We start from the raw sequence: 16954 nt of genomic DNA, 5'->3' as shown, positions 1-16954 counted from the left end.
AAATATGTTTAGTTTACTGCAGATATTTTTAAAGGAGGCTCGGGTTTATGGTAGTTGTATTTATGCTAATAAGCGAATGGTAATATGAACTTACCGGGTAGATTATGCTGCACAGTCTCTCAAAAATGAACACAGGTGTTCTGTAATCATCCAGGTTGTACCGCTTTGCCGTCTCGATGCAAACCGCCATGAAGGCTTTGGTTTCAGACTCTGTACCTATCGGCAGAACAAGAAAACCATTTTTAATGTTCAGCACGTAAAAAAAAAAAAAGTTTTGGGGTCAGTCTTTTGAATAAAGGAGAACAATTTGATTAACTTAAAATTGGTGAATGTATAAGTGTCAAATCCAAAGCTTTTATGCTTAAAACATAAACATGAATAGCAACACATTTTGAGGGGAGGGTAAGTTTTCGGTCTGTTGATGTCGAGTCTGAGCAGACCTGTGGTCATGTCCTCCAGCATCTCCAGCAGCATGTCCTGAGTTTCATCGATCAGCTTGGTGCGCTGCACCACCAGCTTCCTCAGACACAGGTAGCCGTTCAGCACGGTGCCCACCAGCCGACTTTTGAAGTGCCGCTTGATGGACTCCACCTCCACAAAAGAGGACAGGAGTCCTAGGGTGCAATAAAACAGAAATCACTATGACAGCAAACAAACGGTACAGTGTGTTACAACACAAGATGAAGCCAAGCCCACCAGTTAGGCTCTTCAGAGCGTAGCCTTGTTGTAAGTCTGTGCTCAGAGTCGCCTCCTCCAGAGCCAGGAGGTTAGCTATTTCCTAAAGAAAATAAATGACAAAAATGGAGCAGGAAATTAGGGATTCACAGTGGTTATGCAAAAAATAAACATGAAATAACCTGTTTTCAAAACTGTAAAAATCTTAAATCTACGATGCACATTTTTGTCAACTTTTTTAAGTTTTGGGTTACAGATTATCAAGTAGCCCCAATTAACAAAATCAACTGTTATTTTTATTTTTCTATTATGTGAATTATGTATTACCTTGGTGATGAGGTTTCCAATGTAGGGCAGAACGCCGCGGGCGGCCAGGTAAACCTTCCAGTGTGTTGGCTTGATCAGCTTCTGGTACAGACCCAGGTACTCTGCTGCACACTCTCCAGCCACACTCAGCTCGTCCAGGTAGCTGGAAACACACAAGAGTACTGCCCACGTTCACAACTTATCTTTCTCTGTAAGATTTGAATTAATATATAAATTAAGACTAAAACTTGTCTGAAAAAAAAAAAAAACAGACCAGCTAACAGTATTTTTGTGTCACTGTAATTTTAGTTGTGTTTCTAAAACATTTTTATTTTTTACTTTTTCATACTTTCACAATTTTAACACATTCTATAATTCTGATGTATTAGAATGTTTTTATATTTTCATTTGAAGTACATTATTTTCTGTTTTGAAACGTCTAATGACGTTTTTTTTTTCCACACTTTTTTGTACTTTTTATATGTATTGAAACATGTTTTAACCGTCTCATTTTAAAATATACTGCTCAAAAAAATAAAGGGAACATTTCACTTTAATTTTGTGTGTGGCTCCAAATCCAGGCCTCCATTGGTTAATAAATTTGATTTCCATTGATGATTTTTGTGTGATTTTGTTGTCAGCACATTCAACTTTGTACAGAACAAAGTATTCAATGAGAATAATTCATTCATTCAGGTCTAGGATGTGTTATTTGAGTGTTCCCTTTATTTTTTTGAGCAGTGTATATACTTAGTCATTTACATATTTCTCTTAGTACATTTAGTTATTTTAATCATTATCTTCACTTTTCAACAAATTGGTAAACATGAAATGGATTTTTCACTGGTTTGGATGAGGTTACAAATCGTCTCTATAAAGATCTTTGCATATTGAATGATTTGATAGTTAAACATGGTTTGTGTTTCAGTTCCCACCTGGTCAGCAGGTCCAGGACCTGCTGCTTGCGGCTGGGGATTGTGGTAAGAGCTTCCACGATAGTGCAAGCAGCCTGCCTTGCAGCCTGGGTGGCTGGTGTAAACAGAACCTGCAACAAGCAATAAATACACTTTGTAAACTGAACTCACTCCAGTAGATGGTTTAGCTCACATTCGCCACCTGAATAATGTATTACCTGCCGCAGCCAGTTGTTATGGCTCAGTTTGAGGAGACGAGGGAACAGGCCTTCACCTTTCCTGGATCTCATGAACTGCTTCCACTTCCATACATACTTCTCCTGCAGATACTGCTTCCTTAACTCTGCTTTCCCCTGTGGCTTCGACACAGCTTCCTGGTCTGAGTTAATGCGAACAAACCAAAGAGTAAAAGGTTCATCATTGCAAGCTAGCTCATCACCAATGTACTGAGTATTTGTCCAGATAAAGTACTTACATCTTGCAGGGAGGCACTTTTTCCAGGCATCATAAGATGCTTTGGGATCCTTTTTCAGCCAAAGTTGAGCTTGAGCATGAATTTCATTACTGTAGGGCCTGACTGTGGTCAGAGACTCGGTAGCAGCATCCTTTAAAGAAGCAACAAGCATAAACACTGTAAAATGCATATCATATACAAAGTGAAGATCAAAGAGTCAGTTTCAGACAGAAATGGAAACATCTTAAAAGTATAATATGAACCTCAGATGAAAACTCATGTTACATTTGAGCTTTTTAATTCCAAAATTAGTTTATTATGTATCCTACAAATAAATATCAAGCAGCTGAAATCCATAAAAGCATTACAAAATCCTGAGGATCGGTAATCTGCCAGAAAACTTCAATCTCTGCATTTTTTTCCAAGCCTTCCAAAGAACCTGCAGAGCTCGTCTTATAGATCATAACTTCTCAACAGTGCAGTCTTCCCAGGTGTGAAAGTCGACCAACTCAGGTTTTTATTTACCTTTTTAATCAAAAAACCCAAAGCAGATGAAAACAAGACATTAAGCAGTTAATATTTACCTTGTTCTTCTTGCTGGTTGGTGCAGGAGGCTTTATCAGCTTTTGCAGGATTCTCAGGCACATGAGAGTGATGTTCTCCACAACTACAGGTGTCTTTATATTAACAGACATCAGGAACAGGCTGAGAGCTAAAGAAAAAAAAAATTATAAACAAAAAATCAAATTGAAACCTAACAGACCAAAATCTGTAAACAAATTATCTACCCCAGAGAGTTATAATGACTATGAAAACCAGGAGGAAAAAGAAAACTTCTGAATCTTACAAAAAACTTCAAGGCAAAAAAGCTGGAGGACCTTTCTATATTGCGGCAAAATTAAAAACCATAAAAGTCAAAGAAAGCAATGAGATATTTTATTTCAATTACAAAAAAAATCAGGATGAACTTTTAAATGGATTAAAATAGTTCAGGATGAGAGCTCGGACTTACCACAACGCAATCGGAGCTCCCAGCATCCTCCCTCCTTGGAAATTGAGTCTGTTAGCAGAAGCATCTCGTACTGCAAATTACTAACCTGTTGAGAACAAAAAAACTAAATTCAAGACCAATCTGCATAGCACTACCATAGATTTAAACACCTTAACCTAGCAGCTAGAATACGTCCAAAGATGTGTGGGACAACGTACCAGGTCAGGGTTGGCCCAGTGACCTTTGAGGGCGGCTGACACCTTGGCGATGATGAGGTCATTCATCTGCTGAGTGGCCTCTGGATGATCTCTGGAGCATGAATGTAACCATGTAGAAAGCAAGTTAACCCAGTGTTTTGTGATAGTTAAAAGTATGAGAATTAAGTAGAAGGATTTAGTTTTAGTGGAGATTCAGCAACAAAAAAAAAAAAAAAAAGTGTTTAGCATTTTAGCATTTCTACTGAAATACACCAGTTAGAGAAACACACCTGGTAAGGAGACAGATCAGCTGACGCACTTCCTCCCTCATGGCTGCTGTGCCTCGCCGCAGGTTGTACTCAAACAACTCCCGGATGAGACCTTGGAGGACGAGGATCTGCCGGAGAGCCGGGTTCGTGGCCAGCGCGCGGAGCAGCGTGATGCAGTGGCCCGTGACAGCCGAGGCGCAGCCGTAGCACTTGGTGGAGGAGGTGTGGCCGCAGCCCAGCACAGACAGGGCGCGGTACTGACTGGCGGTGAAGGTGGGCTGGTGGCTGCTGCTGCTCCGCGACGACTTGGTGGCGGCCTCTCTCTGCTGCAGGTCATACTCCAGGAGCTCCTTTCGAGATGCCAGCACTTTCTGTAAGCAAGACGTAAGGAATACAGTTACATGGAGGAATAAAAGACAGGATTTCTTTTGTTTTTAGCAGAAAATCAACAGTTTTTCTTCCTGACCTGTATGATCTTGGAGAGCTCGTCGAATGACGTCTTGCAGTCGCCGCTGTACTCCTGAGCCAGCTGCTGGATGTACCGGTTCACATTAGCAGAGGACGCACCGAGTCCTGCGCCTGCTCCAGTGTCATCCTGTAAGGTGGAGAACATGATAACTTCAAGCTGTACAAGCCTGAAATAGATGCTTAATCACAGCATCATTACAATGTATCTACATTCACTGTAATCCATTATGCATCTTGTGCTTCACCTGAGGTTTCTCTGGCGCTGCCTCGTTGACTTTAGACAGCAAGCTTTCTAACTGAGGCCTGTGGCCCATCAGCTGGTGGTAGACTCGGTCCGCTTTGTCCAGCAGGGTGTTGATGTTGGTCACAGCCTGAAAACACAAATACACTTCAGATGGGTTTTCACAAAAGCAGAAACATAAAATTCATTTGGGGGGGAAAAAAAACATTTTAGCTACTGAAACACATTCTTGCCTTTTTCCTGTCCTCTTCATTCTCTATGGGATCCACTGCACAGCATGGTTTAGCGTACAACATGAAGTCAAATCGGGCATATTTGCAGAAACCACATGCGTTGCACAGGAAAGGGTCTTTTTCGTCGTAGTTTATGGACCTGAAGACAAATAAACACTTACGATCACAACTTGAGGCGCCTGCAGTGAATCATCCAGCTGCAGGAGAAAGGTGCTCACCTGCACTTGTGGCACTGGTACACATTTTCACCGCAGTTGCCGCACACTCCAGGGTTAGCGGGCACAGAAGCACTGCAGCGTGGACACTGCAGGGTCTCGGTGGAGGCTTGGTAGTTCTCGTAGAAATCGGAAAACTCGATCATCAGGTTGGAGGCGACGATGGGCAGGGGGAGGTCGATCTTCACCTCAGTTTGTCCAGGAGTCAGCTGAACTTTCTTTGCTTTGTGCCAGCGAGCCGGCCTAAAGAAAACAAGAAAGATCAAGATTACAACCGAGTACTATTAGACATTTAGGATGATAATATGAAGTAATGGGTGTTCCCTGAAGCATACTTATTCTTCAGCTCCACAATAGCCTGGACAGTCCTGTTGTTGTAGTAGAGATTGATGGTGCGGACCATTTTGGTGCGTTTCAGATCACCGATCTTCACTGTTACTTTGCTGATGGTGTGGCTGCCAATCAGCTTCACAACCTGCTGGGTGGTGGTGTAGCGGGTGTCCACTTTGATAGATGATAGTTTGATGTTCTAGAGTCAAAAGAAAAAAAAACATTTAAAAGAAATGTCATGTAGATTTTTTTGTGCTTCTTGTTATTAACTTTAGATTTTGCTACACTGGTGTGAATGAGCTTGCCAAGAGTGCTATAATCCAAGCTAAAAGTTTAACTTATCGGCACTAGAGATGTTGAACCCAAGTACAATTCATAGGAATCTTTTTAGAGTATAAAAATGGGTAATGGCTAGAAATAATTCCCAGGACTCATAAATACTATTCTGTGAGTTTTTTCACTTACTGAGAAGGGAACTTCTGGGTTGTTGCACACCAAGCACGGGTCACTCTCAAGATAAAAGCCATCAAACTCCACCAAACCGGAGAGAGTGCTGCAAGATAAAACCACACATATTCTCATTTAAAGATATGTATAAATGCTTGAGTCGGTACAGAAATCTTATTGCATGTTCATACTTGTAGATGTTGGAGTTGGGGTGATTTGTCAGGATGTGGTTCTGTGCTCTCAGGATTTCCACAGCTTTCTGGGAATATTCTTTCAGCTTGCATAGAAAAGAAACAGCAGATTAACAAAGACTTCCTATTTTGAATCACTGAAATAGCACAACTGTGGTCTTGTAATGCTGCCATTTGTCAGATTCAGACAATACAAACACACCAGATATCTAAAAAAGTACTTAAAACCTAACCTTTTTCTCTGTTTGAGGAGTTTTGAGAGAGAAATATCCCAGCAGGTCAACAAACTGGGCGGCTTTGCGGCCATATGCAGGAAGCTCTGGCCAGATGGCCCAAGTCAATTCGAGCAGCAGCTCCTGCTGAGATTTACTGGAGTTCCTGTGCAAAAATTTACATAAGCCAAATGCAAAAATTGTATACTTTTTTTATTTGATATCTAAATGAAAAGTTTCAACACTACCTGTAGATATGCAACGCCAAGCAGTGGGCTTGCCAGCGAACAGCAGATGAGTTTGATTCGAGGAGGAAGCAGCGCAAGAACTGGATCAGAGTCTCTTTGTCTGCAAACTTATTCAGCTGACTGACCAGAGCCATGCACAGCTGATCTTCCTGGCTGCTGACGCCATCACCTGTGATCAGGAGGGAGAGATTTAACCATCAGATTCTGCTGATTATATGCTTAAAAAACCCCCAAGAGCGCTGGAGATTTGGACATAGGTTGAAAATCACTACATCTTACTCTCTTTGTCTTTTTCCTTGTCTTCCTTCTTGCTTTTCTTGCTGGAGGATTTCCCTTGAGAGGACTGGGAAGCTCCTCCCTGACCAGAACTGCCAGAGCCGCTTCCGGAGAAGGAGGAGGAACCCGCGGAGGAGGAGGAAGCGGCCAGCACCTTGCTGCCACACAGGGCACAGGAGAGGAGCTGAAGCAGAACTGGAGAAACGCCCTCATCCACCAGGAAGCTGACCTGGAGAAGAAAGTACAACACGGCTGGGCGGCGAAGAGCATGAAGGGAAAGATCAGAGACACAAACGATGTTAAAAGCATTGCCTTCGAAATGTTTTGTTTCCACTGATGAAATATTTTGAATCAACTCACAGTCATCCTTCATGCAAAACTTCTGCCAGTTGATCGTCCTTTGTGTAGCAATTTCAGCACATGCTTTGAGATGCTCCATCTGCAAAAATAAAAGAAACATACTTACTTATCTACCTAAACTGAGTTAAACCCTAAAGAATGTTGCATGTTGGGAAAAGAGGACACTGACCAGATTGATGAGTGTGTCATATTGTAGAGCTGAGCCAGATGTTGCGGTGACTATTCCAGCCCGAAGGAAGATACCCTGCTCTTCCAGAAGTTTTTTGATGCTGCGGACATGCGAGTCGAGCGTGTGCAGATCGCGCAGCTGCCGGTATTTCTCCTTGGAGCCACAGATGAACAGCAACAACTTTCTAACTTGCCTCCTGACAAACGGTGTCTGTTGGATCATCAGATACTGAGATTACAGAAGAGAGAGATCAGGATTATTTGCTGTGAAGTTGGAACGAAAAAAAATAAAATAAAGAGCTCATGAAAGCTCACTTCTGACAGATAGTAGAACCAAGAATGGTCAAAGACGGGAGGTGGGATCCGAGGGTTCGTGTCAGCAATCTTCTTTATCTGATACGGCAGCCGGAGCACCATCTCAGTCAGTAACTGGGAGTAGGCTTCAAACACATCAGCGGCATGACCCTGGTAGCAGAAATCACAACTCATCAAAATGCCACAATCAAAGATAAACACAGGATAAACACAGCTAACGTTTGCTGCTGTGATGATACCTTAACATATTGGCGAAGGAAAAACGGGCTCATATCAGGGGGCGAGGAGGCCGTGTGAGGGCGAAGGAGCTGACTGGTGGAAGTGGGTTCCTCTTCGCCCTGTTGATTTTTCCAGAACTCCAGGAGCGACTTGAGCACGTGGAGGCAGTAGTCGATGGCGCCCAGGCTCAGCAGGGCCGTCGCTGTTGCATTGGAAATCAGGGAGGACGACTAAAACCGAAACAAAAGGAAAAATTATACACAATACTTTTCGCTAATTCGATCACACAGCACAGTTTAGTTATGTTCTTCTCCGATGGCAATTTTTCTAATTCAAAAATGGTCTGCAAGGTCATAAAAGTAAAGAAGCGACTCAAGTCCTCGCCCAAATATGTTCATCTTGGTGCTGCTCAAACAAATACTGATTTATTCTCAAACATGACTATGAAGCTGCATCAAAAAGGACCCCGTACCTCAGAGGAGGATTTGGACCCAGACTTTGTTCGTGACATGAAGACGCTCAGCAGCCTCATGATGACCAGGTGGACTTCGTTGATTGAACTTCTCTCATTCTTTTTAGACACATCCTGCAGAGGAATGATGCTGATTAAGTAAACCTATTTACATTAATGTTCCAAAAAAGATAAACAGATATAATTTTGAAGAGATCCTCCATACCAACCAAAAATGTTGTAATACCTATGTTGCGTCAGCAGGTGGTGATAACTACATTAACTACAAGAAATTTCAGAAGAACATCCTGAGGATGATGTTCCTCTAAGTCAGGGGTGTCCAAAGTCGGTCCTGGAGGGCCGGCATCCCGCATGTTTTAGTTCTCTCCTTGGTTTTACACACCTGCATCAAATGATGGCTCATTAGAGGCCTAAGCAGAACACTGACTTGATGAGGAGGTTGTCATTACAACTACGGAGAGAACTAAAACATGCAGGATGCCGGCCCTCCAGGACAGACTCTGGACACCCCTGCTCTAAGTCATATAACATCTTGAGTTTACATTTGCAGTTTTAACTGTTCCTGGGTTGCCATAGTGTTGAGCACCAAAAACCAGCGCTGGCATGAAAAAGTCAAACTCTTTTGCAACTGTTCTAATCATCTCCGTCTTTCCAGTTCACACAAATCCATCATAGGCAGAAGTTGCTTTTTTTTATGTCTCTACTTTGGGAAAAAAAAAATCTAAATATTTTCTACAGGGTTTTATTTCACAAGGCTCTGTGTGCACGCAGGATCCAAAAGACAGAGAATGTATTTCTTACTAATTAGCCGTCAGAGCCTCGGTGTAGTTACCTTCTTGTGAATACCAAGCTCAGCGATGAGCTGCGACAACAGGTCGTCTAAAGCACCTTTATCCTTTTCATCCTCCCCATCAAGGTCTGATGTCAACATTAGGATGACTTGCATATATGGGATGGCTTGAACCCCACCAACATTATGGAGCTGAGAAAGATGCTGCAGCAAGCGTTCCAGCAGCATCAGGCGAACCATGTGTAACCTAAGGAGAGAGAGAGAAAAAAAAAAAAAGAAATCACAAAAGAGAATTTAATCTGAGATTTTGCTGCTTTCTGCATTGTAAACTCTCCCTGACCAAACTTGCTTTCTGTCTAAGACACTGGCTGTTCAAAATTACTTCACACAGTCCCACTCCAAACCCTAAACAACACCTTATAACCCACATAAGCCAACATTCACAGTACTAGCCTGTTGCTTGTGTGGATGTCTCCTTCAGTCTCTGCTTCTCCCTCTGAGCCTTCGCCTTCCTGCTGTGCTGTTGTGGTGCTGATGGCTCCGGTGCTGGAGCTCACACTGCCTGGACCTACAGGGTGGCCCTCCACTGTTGTGTCTCCGTATGCACTGCTGCGTCCGGACACTGTGCACAAGCATGTGGGGAGGGGAAAAAAAACATGACAATGCAAGCTAAAAACACAACAAGGAAAAAGCTCCAAGAATCAAGGAATTACTTATTTTAAGGAACTTAATTACATGGTCTAGCAGATTGCGTTTTCTCAACTTTAAAATGTAGTATAGGAAGATGGAGAGAAAGGAGCGGTAAGTTATTCAAGTGCTCATTAAAGATAAGACAGGTGATCAGAGGACAAAAGAAAAATAATGGAAAAACTTACAGGTCTTGTATGTACCGACTGTACTTGAGCAGAAATGTGTTTTAATGGAGTTTCTACAGCTAATTTAAGGCATGCATGATTGTGCTCTCACTAGATTAGACTGGCCTAATTTATTCAAGTAACCCACCACTGTGCTCCCCTGCTACAGAGTCGATAGCAGAACCCCCACTCTCTGAGCCCACACTGCCTCCGTGCTCAGCTGGGGAGGTCCGCAGCGTAGAGCCGTCAGTAGCAGCTGTGCTGCCCTCATCATCTGATGCCGGGGCTGAAATCATAGCAATAGCTGTAACAGTAAATACACCGCGGTCATCTGGCCAGGATACATGAGCTTTGTTTTTACTTGTTTACTAACAAGCAAAAGACACAATCAATGTTCTTTTCTACACATATTACATGCAACATGATGTGAAGATACAATGCCAGAGTGACACAAAATAGTGGTAAAAATAAAAGATGAAAAACAAGAGATTCAATTAAAATAATAATAATTAAAAAATAAACTATAAATGTGTTGAGATTTGACATTACATATTCAACAACAAAAAAATTAATTCACAGCGCTAAAACTGTGAAAATGCAGGAATAAAAACAGAGTAAAAGCTTTTGTCTGCTTTTTCTCCAGTTCTGGTGGGAAGGTTTTCTTACCTGATGCCGTTGTGTCTGAAAGGGTTCCAGCGTCCAGTGAGGATGAGCTTGGAGCCTGGCCAGACAGGCCGAGGCTCTGAAGGCCCAGAGCGCTGCTGTTACTGCCTGAAAAGGACAAAAAGTACATTTAGGTGCTAAAACACAACAATATAAAAGGACAACAGTTATGTTTAGTGGTATTGTGTGTGTTTTCTGTGAACAGCTTCAAGACGTTACCCTAAAAACAAATGTTCACTGGAAAAACAAAATCTTACAAAATATTTTTGAATAGAATATATAATACAAATGTCTGAAAACAAACAAGACTTGGCGAGCTTACAAGTAACTTTCCAGCGAGATACAGGAGTTTAAGTCAATAATTCCTGAATATTGAAAAAGTATTAGTTCTACTGGAAAATTATGTGACTTATAACATGGGAAAAAAGTCTTGTTATAAGTGAAATAATCTGTCAGTGAAACTAGAACTTTATATTAAAAAAAGACTTAAAACAAGCTCCTGTATCTGCATGTTAATTTTCTTATTTCAAGTGTGAGAATATATTTGCACTAGAAACTAGACCAAATATACTTGGTAAGAGTTTGTGGTTTTGCTGTGCTTATGTTACAGCTTTCTAAAAAAATCTATTGAAAATTACCTTGTTGGTCCTGCTGAAGGCTGAGCGCAATGGCAAGCTCTACCATAGTTTCATCGTCCGCATCAGGAGGGATGTCGAGCATCGGCGGGTATCCCTCAGCTCCGGCCAGCAGAGCCTCCAGAGGAGAAGGATTTCCATTATTGACATTTTCTGCTGTTTCCAGGACCATTGACTCAGACTAGGAGGAGAGCCACAAAAAGGTGTTACTCCTGCGCAATAAACAGGTTTTAACTGAATATGATAATATAGGATCTGTAGAAATGCATAGATATCAGTCTGCAACGCAAATCTGGGTTGAAAAATGTGAAAACACAAAACAAGTTAAGGTAAAGTTATTCATATTAAGTCACAAACATTTTTTCTTTTAATGTTTGTGACAAGAGAAAAGTGATGCAGCGATCAGATAATTTTTTTCCTCCTGTATATTCTCACCACCATCTCAAAGTCTCCATGATCCACTTCGTTCTGCTCCTGGCTCTCCTGTTGACCTTCCTCTCCTCCAGTCATCACAGACGATTGCATTTTGTCATCCGCATCATCGTCATCGTCATCATCCTTGTCTCCTGACCGAGTATGAATCAGGAAGCTTTAGAAAACTAGCTACACCGTTCTCATAACACTCGTTAGTACAGATAATATAAGGGGAAGTTATATTTTACAACACGTACGGAAAATCAAAAGGACTTTGTGTTTATCTCTGGCTAGCTTACCAATAGGCGTGTTGGAGCGTGGGGGCGATGGAAGTGTCACATGACGGCGTTTGTTTCTTGGCCGCAGTACTCTGATCAGAGCCTGCTTACAGGAAAAGCTCACAGCAGTGTCCTAATGAGAGTTTTCCAAAAATAAAAAATAACTTGATGACTTTGTATTGCTCTTACAAACGATTAATACAACAGCTTGTGTCTTAACCACACGATTAAAAATAAGCCCATTGAGTTAAATAAAATGTAAGTCTCAGTATTGGGATGATCGATTGTTTGTGATACATAATGACAACATAATGTGCTACTTACGGGGCACAGCAACATCTGCATGTAGATTTTGGAAGCTACATTGATGTAATCCAGTTCACATGTGCAGTAGGCATGTATGATGTCGATCAAGGCATTAACTGTTGCCTCCACATGTGTCAGGCCTTAGAAGGAAGATGTGAACAGACACCGATATCAGAAATCACAATAAGGCCAACAGAAAATTTTGTTCTTCCTCTCAGGATGTTAAATTCATATAATTCTGTTCTTAGAACTTGTTCTAAAACACTTTTCCTTGTGTTGTTTCAGAGAAACATTCTGACTGGTCAGAAAAAAAAAACACAATGACAAATGTTGCACTGGAATGGACCTATGAGAACAGAACTCTACAGTAGAGCTCTTGTGAAGCATGAAATTTCCAGGTCAGGAAGAACATTGTTCTTGTTTTTGCCACTTCAAGTAAAAGAACAAATTTATCTGTTCTTGCAGAGTAGGTATAAACATTTATAAAGATATTAATAAACACACCCTACGAATAAGAGTAACTACACGTGACTTGTGCAGTTAACAGACGTAACGCATCTGAAGAGTGGCGATTTTATGGTTTACACTTACCAGGCAGGCAAGCAGGTGCAAGAAATGCATTCTTTGGTTTCTGGGAGTGGAGTTTCCAGAAGTTATTCATAAGCTGAGAGATGAAGTTACAGTTTTCACCATCCATGAGCTTCTGCCCATCCTCTGTCGAGTCTAATTTACGAACATATTCAAACAGGAATTGGTCTTAAAACTCCCATTTATTTTTAAGCTGGTACCTCAAAGTTCATTCAAACCAACGTGGAAAGCAGTTTCTGATGATGAAAAAAAAAAAGCTTCTTACCAGAGTCATGGTGCAATGACTTGCTTTCTGTGAAATGCACCAAGTTGTTGGGTCTCATGATTGCAATAGAGCGTGCAGTGATCACGAGCCTCTGGAAAACATCTGGGTCAAGTTCTTTTCCTTCACGGCTGCAACTGTTCAAACACTGCACAGCGTTACTCAGCAAGGATTGGTCCTGGCGAGACAAGGGACACAACGCGGTGCAGAGTTAATCATCACATTGATAAATATTTAGTTCCTTCTTTCATTCCGCAAATGAAATAAAACAACGAAAGAATGTGAAAATATTTCCAAATGACTAAGGAAAAGCCCAGCCGGTCGCTGCTATTCCGCAAAAACACGTTTCGTCGTCGTTTCTTCCTCACCTTATGGTTGTGGTAAGCAGTACGGCTGGTGTGCAGACTAGCCAGAAGTCCCTTTGTCTGCTGCTGGACACCAGTTGGAGTCGGCATGGACAGAAGCAAAGTGGCCAGCTCCAGAGCAGCAACCTTGTTCTTCTCCTGGAGAATTAAAAAAAATTGAATTTACCACTTTGAAAACAGAAGAGTTACAGTACAAGACTAAGTTTTATTCTAGCTTGTCAATACATTAAAAATATACATAGAATTTTTCATCTTTACCTTTTCATTGGATGAACCTACAGCAAAGCAGTTTTCTAAAGCTTCAAGTGAGCTGACCACCAATCTGAAATGAAAACTGAGAATTATTTCTGCCTCTCCTTTAACCAGTTATTTATTATTTTCACTCTATAGCAATCTTTCCTAATCTAAATGCCAAACAACACAAAATGCGGGAATAAATTCAGAGAAAGAAAAAGTCAAATTTGGTGCAAGCGTGAGGATGTTGCATGACATGTTTGCAGTCTCAGGCATGGACACACAACGTGGCACACGTGCACAAACAAAACAAAACAAAAAATAAAATAAAATAAAAAAACATACAATCAAGCATAGAAAGGGCAGTTACTAACCGGTCCAAGGTTGATAAGGACTCAGTTTCAGAACTTTTTATTGTATTTTTTTGGGAGCAAAAGAAAAAGAACAAAATCAAGAGTGAGGATTACAGAAAGAAACAAGTGTAATTAATGATTCAGCTCAACAAAAGAGAGGCATGCGAGAAAGGATGATCACAAGAGCCATGCAGTATTGAGAACCCTTTTGTCCAAATAGAAGCTTGTACTTTTATCATATTCCACGTAAACACTAAACACGACAGTGAGTAAGAAGGGGCAAAAAAAATAAATCGATATGATGAATGTGTTTTATCGTGATTTACATGAGACCAAGAAAATAAAAATTATTCTGAAAGATTTGTACAATTTTTCTTAAAATAAATCTTCAATGTAAAAAAAACCCCAGAGATCAACAATCCATCTATATTTTAAAAAAACCTACTGCTGCTGTGAGAATCATTTTTAGATTCTAAATGCAATTAGAAAGGTTGAGTGTTTTGGTGTGTTTGCTTCTTTTTTTTTTTTTTTTTAAACAAACTGATTTAAACTTGATGTGATTTAGAAGAGTAAAAGTGATCGAAGCAAACAGTGGAAGGCCCCGTACCTCTCCAGCACAGTGCCACTGGTTGTGGTTGGCGTGGCGATGTCGCCATCGGAGCTGCCACTGCCCTGGTTGAGGCTGGGGCTGCACACATTATTAACCGATCCTGAGAAATCTTCTGGTGGATCCTCGGGCCAGCCGAACTGCTCCTTGGTTTTACCGTAGATTTTTACAGAGTCGAGCATGGTGACTCCTGCTGGATCCACGGACGCTCCGACTAGGAAACAAAAAAAACCTGCATGAGAAAACTACTTACTGAAAACAGCTCTAAGTATAAAGCTGTTAAAATATTTAGCAAATAAGTGAAATATTTTCGGTGAACCTCCCACATGTATAATCTTACTGAATATGGACAGCTTCTTGTCAGCCTGCAGGGCCTCCTCTCTGGTGAAGGGGAAATCGAACCAGCGGGCTCGCGTCAGATTTATCTGCATGGTCCGGCCGAAGACCTCCACATAGGAAGGAGCCCTCTCGATGGCCTGAGTGCCCACTTGCACTCGCATACCTGTCATCACCATAGAAGTGTTGTTGTTCACCACTTCCACAGTAAATCCCCCAGGCTAGAGAGAGAAAACACAAAGCAAAGTAAGTCTCTGTTCTGAGTTTTATGGTTGCTAAATATAGTAAACAGGTAACATAAATCATAAGCAATAGCAGGTTATCAACACAAGATAGAACTACAACAACATTTAGTACTTTTTCTGACAGGTTTATGAATTAAAAGGAGTATTTACCTTTGTGTTGGCCACATACATCCCGGTGGAGTTGAGCCGGTGTTTTATCTGCTGCCCGTTGTACACCTGCAGCAAGTCGTTTCCCCCGAACTCCACCTCTGTTAGTTGCTGGTTGTGTTCAAAGAAGTCCACTGGGAACGTCACCTGACTGGAGGTCCGAGTGGCTGAAATATAAGAATGGTATCGACATTAGATTTCAGTCGTCCTAATAGGTTTGTTTTTTTCGGACTCAACGTGACATTTCCGTCTCGTTGCTGCAGTCCGATCACTTTCGAGTTTAGTGAGATTTCAAGCAGTCGTTTAAGTGCCTTTAGACTCACTTGCAGCAGCAGCTTTGCGCTTGCGCACTGGCTTCATGATGCTGATGCCGCACGTTGGCTGCAGAGACGGCTGAAGCCAGTAGGACGTGTTGTCAACGTTTGCCATGTAGATTCGCAGGCTTCCGTCCTCGCAGAGAAGAATCATTGTTGTGCGTTGCTGCTCGTTGCTCGCCGTGTGTCTGATAGCAACCATGTCCTGAATCTGGGGAGGAGACAAAATAAAAATATCCAAAATAGATTATAAATAGGACGGTTAGGCATTATTTACAAGAGCAAACATGTTTTCTGTATTTACTATTTTCTACTTCCAGAATTTCTGCACATTTTGTTAATATGTCACTTTTTTAATTTATTTTCTTTTTTTCATACTTATCCAAAGCCAAATACTGAAATCAAATTCCATATCTTTCTAGACATTTTCAGAATCCTCTTGACTTCTCCTCTCAAACTTGCCTACAAATATGTTTGTTTTGCTGCGCAGGACAGTGAATGAACCTTACCTTCGCTTTAGCAGGCAGAGTTTTGATCTCCTGGATGAGGAAGGTGTCGGGTTTAACCATGATCACCAGCGGGATTCCAGTCGTCTGCTGCACACAGCAGACCAGACCTGGATGGTTCATCACCTCGGACCACTGGCACAGAGCCGGAGACAACTTGCTGCCGCCACCGTTGGAGCTAAAATCAAAAAGGACGACAAGCACGTCAGTTCTTCCAGCTAGTTTTGATATTTACTGGCATTATTTCTGTTCCAAGAAAATAAGAAACGATATCTAAGGTCAAGCAAATGTTACCCTTTGATGTTGATGGGAAAGAGCCTCTGCACCTCAATAGTGCTGCGGCTCACGGTGGCAGCGAATGATTTGCCCTGGCTGTAGCTGAAGAAAAGCATTTGAAGGACATGGGAGTAGTAAACAGACACGCCACCTCCTGCCACCTGCCCGTTGCTGTCCTACAGTCACAAAGGAAAAAAAAACAAGAATTTATCTCAATCGCTTTTTTGTAGCTTCACAAAAATCTTCAATGTGACAAAATGAAGTGAAAAAAATCTTCTAAAGATGACATCAGGTTTTTTTCCCTGAATATTTCTGTAGAATTTTTAATTCAACTTACTTTCAGATCATCATGGGTTATTTCCAGGACATTTGTGACATAGAAAGGCCCATGCTGGGCACTGCTGGACTCATCCATGATCTGAGTGTACATGTAACCTGCTGAGGACATGATTACAATGATGTTTTTTCCCTCTTCGTTGAAAAGGAAGGTTGCATCGCGGATCTTGGAACTGGGGAGCAGGAAGTAGTACATGGGGCTCAGTGCGTCCACCGACAAGTCATAGATCTGTTCACAAATAGA

The 16954-nt window shown here is 41.6% G+C and overlaps 1 protein-coding gene across 11 annotated transcripts in view; it reads right to left on the bottom strand.

Moving 5' to 3' along the window:
* ubr4 (ubiquitin protein ligase E3 component n-recognin 4) overlaps nucleotides 1-16954 on the bottom strand; it is a 47804-nt gene that overhangs the window by 7879 nt on the left and 22971 nt on the right. For 5 of the 11 annotated variants that reach the window (XM_016672094.1, XM_016672099.1, XM_016672095.1 and 2 more), the window contains 46 exons: nucleotides 16712-16939; nucleotides 16393-16550; nucleotides 16102-16276; nucleotides 15602-15803; nucleotides 15282-15445; nucleotides 14891-15107; nucleotides 14551-14764; nucleotides 13965-13997; nucleotides 13615-13678; nucleotides 13360-13494; nucleotides 12995-13169; nucleotides 12733-12864; nucleotides 12160-12281; nucleotides 11857-11968; nucleotides 11579-11709; nucleotides 11147-11324; nucleotides 10512-10616; nucleotides 9994-10131; nucleotides 9445-9613; nucleotides 9034-9238; nucleotides 8202-8315; nucleotides 7750-7959; nucleotides 7511-7660; nucleotides 7197-7424; nucleotides 7028-7106; nucleotides 6671-6919; nucleotides 6392-6560; nucleotides 6165-6309; nucleotides 5932-6017; nucleotides 5759-5846; nucleotides 5299-5492; nucleotides 4967-5206; nucleotides 4749-4887; nucleotides 4520-4645; nucleotides 4273-4401; nucleotides 3828-4177; nucleotides 3559-3649; nucleotides 3362-3446; nucleotides 2934-3061; nucleotides 2371-2500; nucleotides 2114-2274; nucleotides 1917-2026; nucleotides 1003-1144; nucleotides 697-778; nucleotides 441-614; nucleotides 95-216 (listed from right to left, as the gene is read on the bottom strand). In XM_016672094.1, the coding sequence (XP_016527580.1) occupies nucleotides 95-216; nucleotides 441-614; nucleotides 697-778; nucleotides 1003-1144; nucleotides 1917-2026; nucleotides 2114-2274; nucleotides 2371-2500; nucleotides 2934-3061; nucleotides 3362-3446; nucleotides 3559-3649; nucleotides 3828-4177; nucleotides 4273-4401; nucleotides 4520-4645; nucleotides 4749-4887; nucleotides 4967-5206; nucleotides 5299-5492; nucleotides 5759-5846; nucleotides 5932-6017; nucleotides 6165-6309; nucleotides 6392-6560; nucleotides 6671-6919; nucleotides 7028-7106; nucleotides 7197-7424; nucleotides 7511-7660; nucleotides 7750-7959; nucleotides 8202-8315; nucleotides 9034-9238; nucleotides 9445-9613; nucleotides 9994-10131; nucleotides 10512-10616; nucleotides 11147-11324; nucleotides 11579-11709; nucleotides 11857-11968; nucleotides 12160-12281; nucleotides 12733-12864; nucleotides 12995-13169; nucleotides 13360-13494; nucleotides 13615-13678; nucleotides 13965-13997; nucleotides 14551-14764; nucleotides 14891-15107; nucleotides 15282-15445; nucleotides 15602-15803; nucleotides 16102-16276; nucleotides 16393-16550; nucleotides 16712-16939 (6978 nt within the window). The remainder of the gene's footprint in view (nucleotides 1-94; nucleotides 217-440; nucleotides 615-696; nucleotides 779-1002; nucleotides 1145-1916; nucleotides 2027-2113; nucleotides 2275-2370; nucleotides 2501-2933; nucleotides 3062-3361; nucleotides 3447-3558; nucleotides 3650-3827; nucleotides 4178-4272; nucleotides 4402-4519; nucleotides 4646-4748; nucleotides 4888-4966; nucleotides 5207-5298; nucleotides 5493-5758; nucleotides 5847-5931; nucleotides 6018-6164; nucleotides 6310-6391; nucleotides 6561-6670; nucleotides 6920-7027; nucleotides 7107-7196; nucleotides 7425-7510; nucleotides 7661-7749; nucleotides 7960-8201; nucleotides 8316-9033; nucleotides 9239-9444; nucleotides 9614-9993; nucleotides 10132-10511; nucleotides 10617-11146; nucleotides 11325-11578; nucleotides 11710-11856; nucleotides 11969-12159; nucleotides 12282-12732; nucleotides 12865-12994; nucleotides 13170-13359; nucleotides 13495-13614; nucleotides 13679-13964; nucleotides 13998-14550; nucleotides 14765-14890; nucleotides 15108-15281; nucleotides 15446-15601; nucleotides 15804-16101; nucleotides 16277-16392; nucleotides 16551-16711; nucleotides 16940-16954) is intronic. The other 6 variants (XM_016672097.1, XM_016672102.1, XM_007553435.1 and 3 more) reach the window with 4 other exon arrangements.

This window comes from Poecilia formosa, unplaced genomic scaffold (assembly GCF_000485575.1).
Source record: "Poecilia formosa unplaced genomic scaffold, Poecilia_formosa-5.1.2 Scaffold56, whole genome shotgun sequence".
Classification (NCBI taxonomy): domain Eukaryota; kingdom Metazoa; phylum Chordata; class Actinopteri; order Cyprinodontiformes; family Poeciliidae; genus Poecilia; species Poecilia formosa.
Note: the sequence above shows the minus strand (reverse complement) of the source record. Positions and strands in the feature narration are given on the sequence as shown.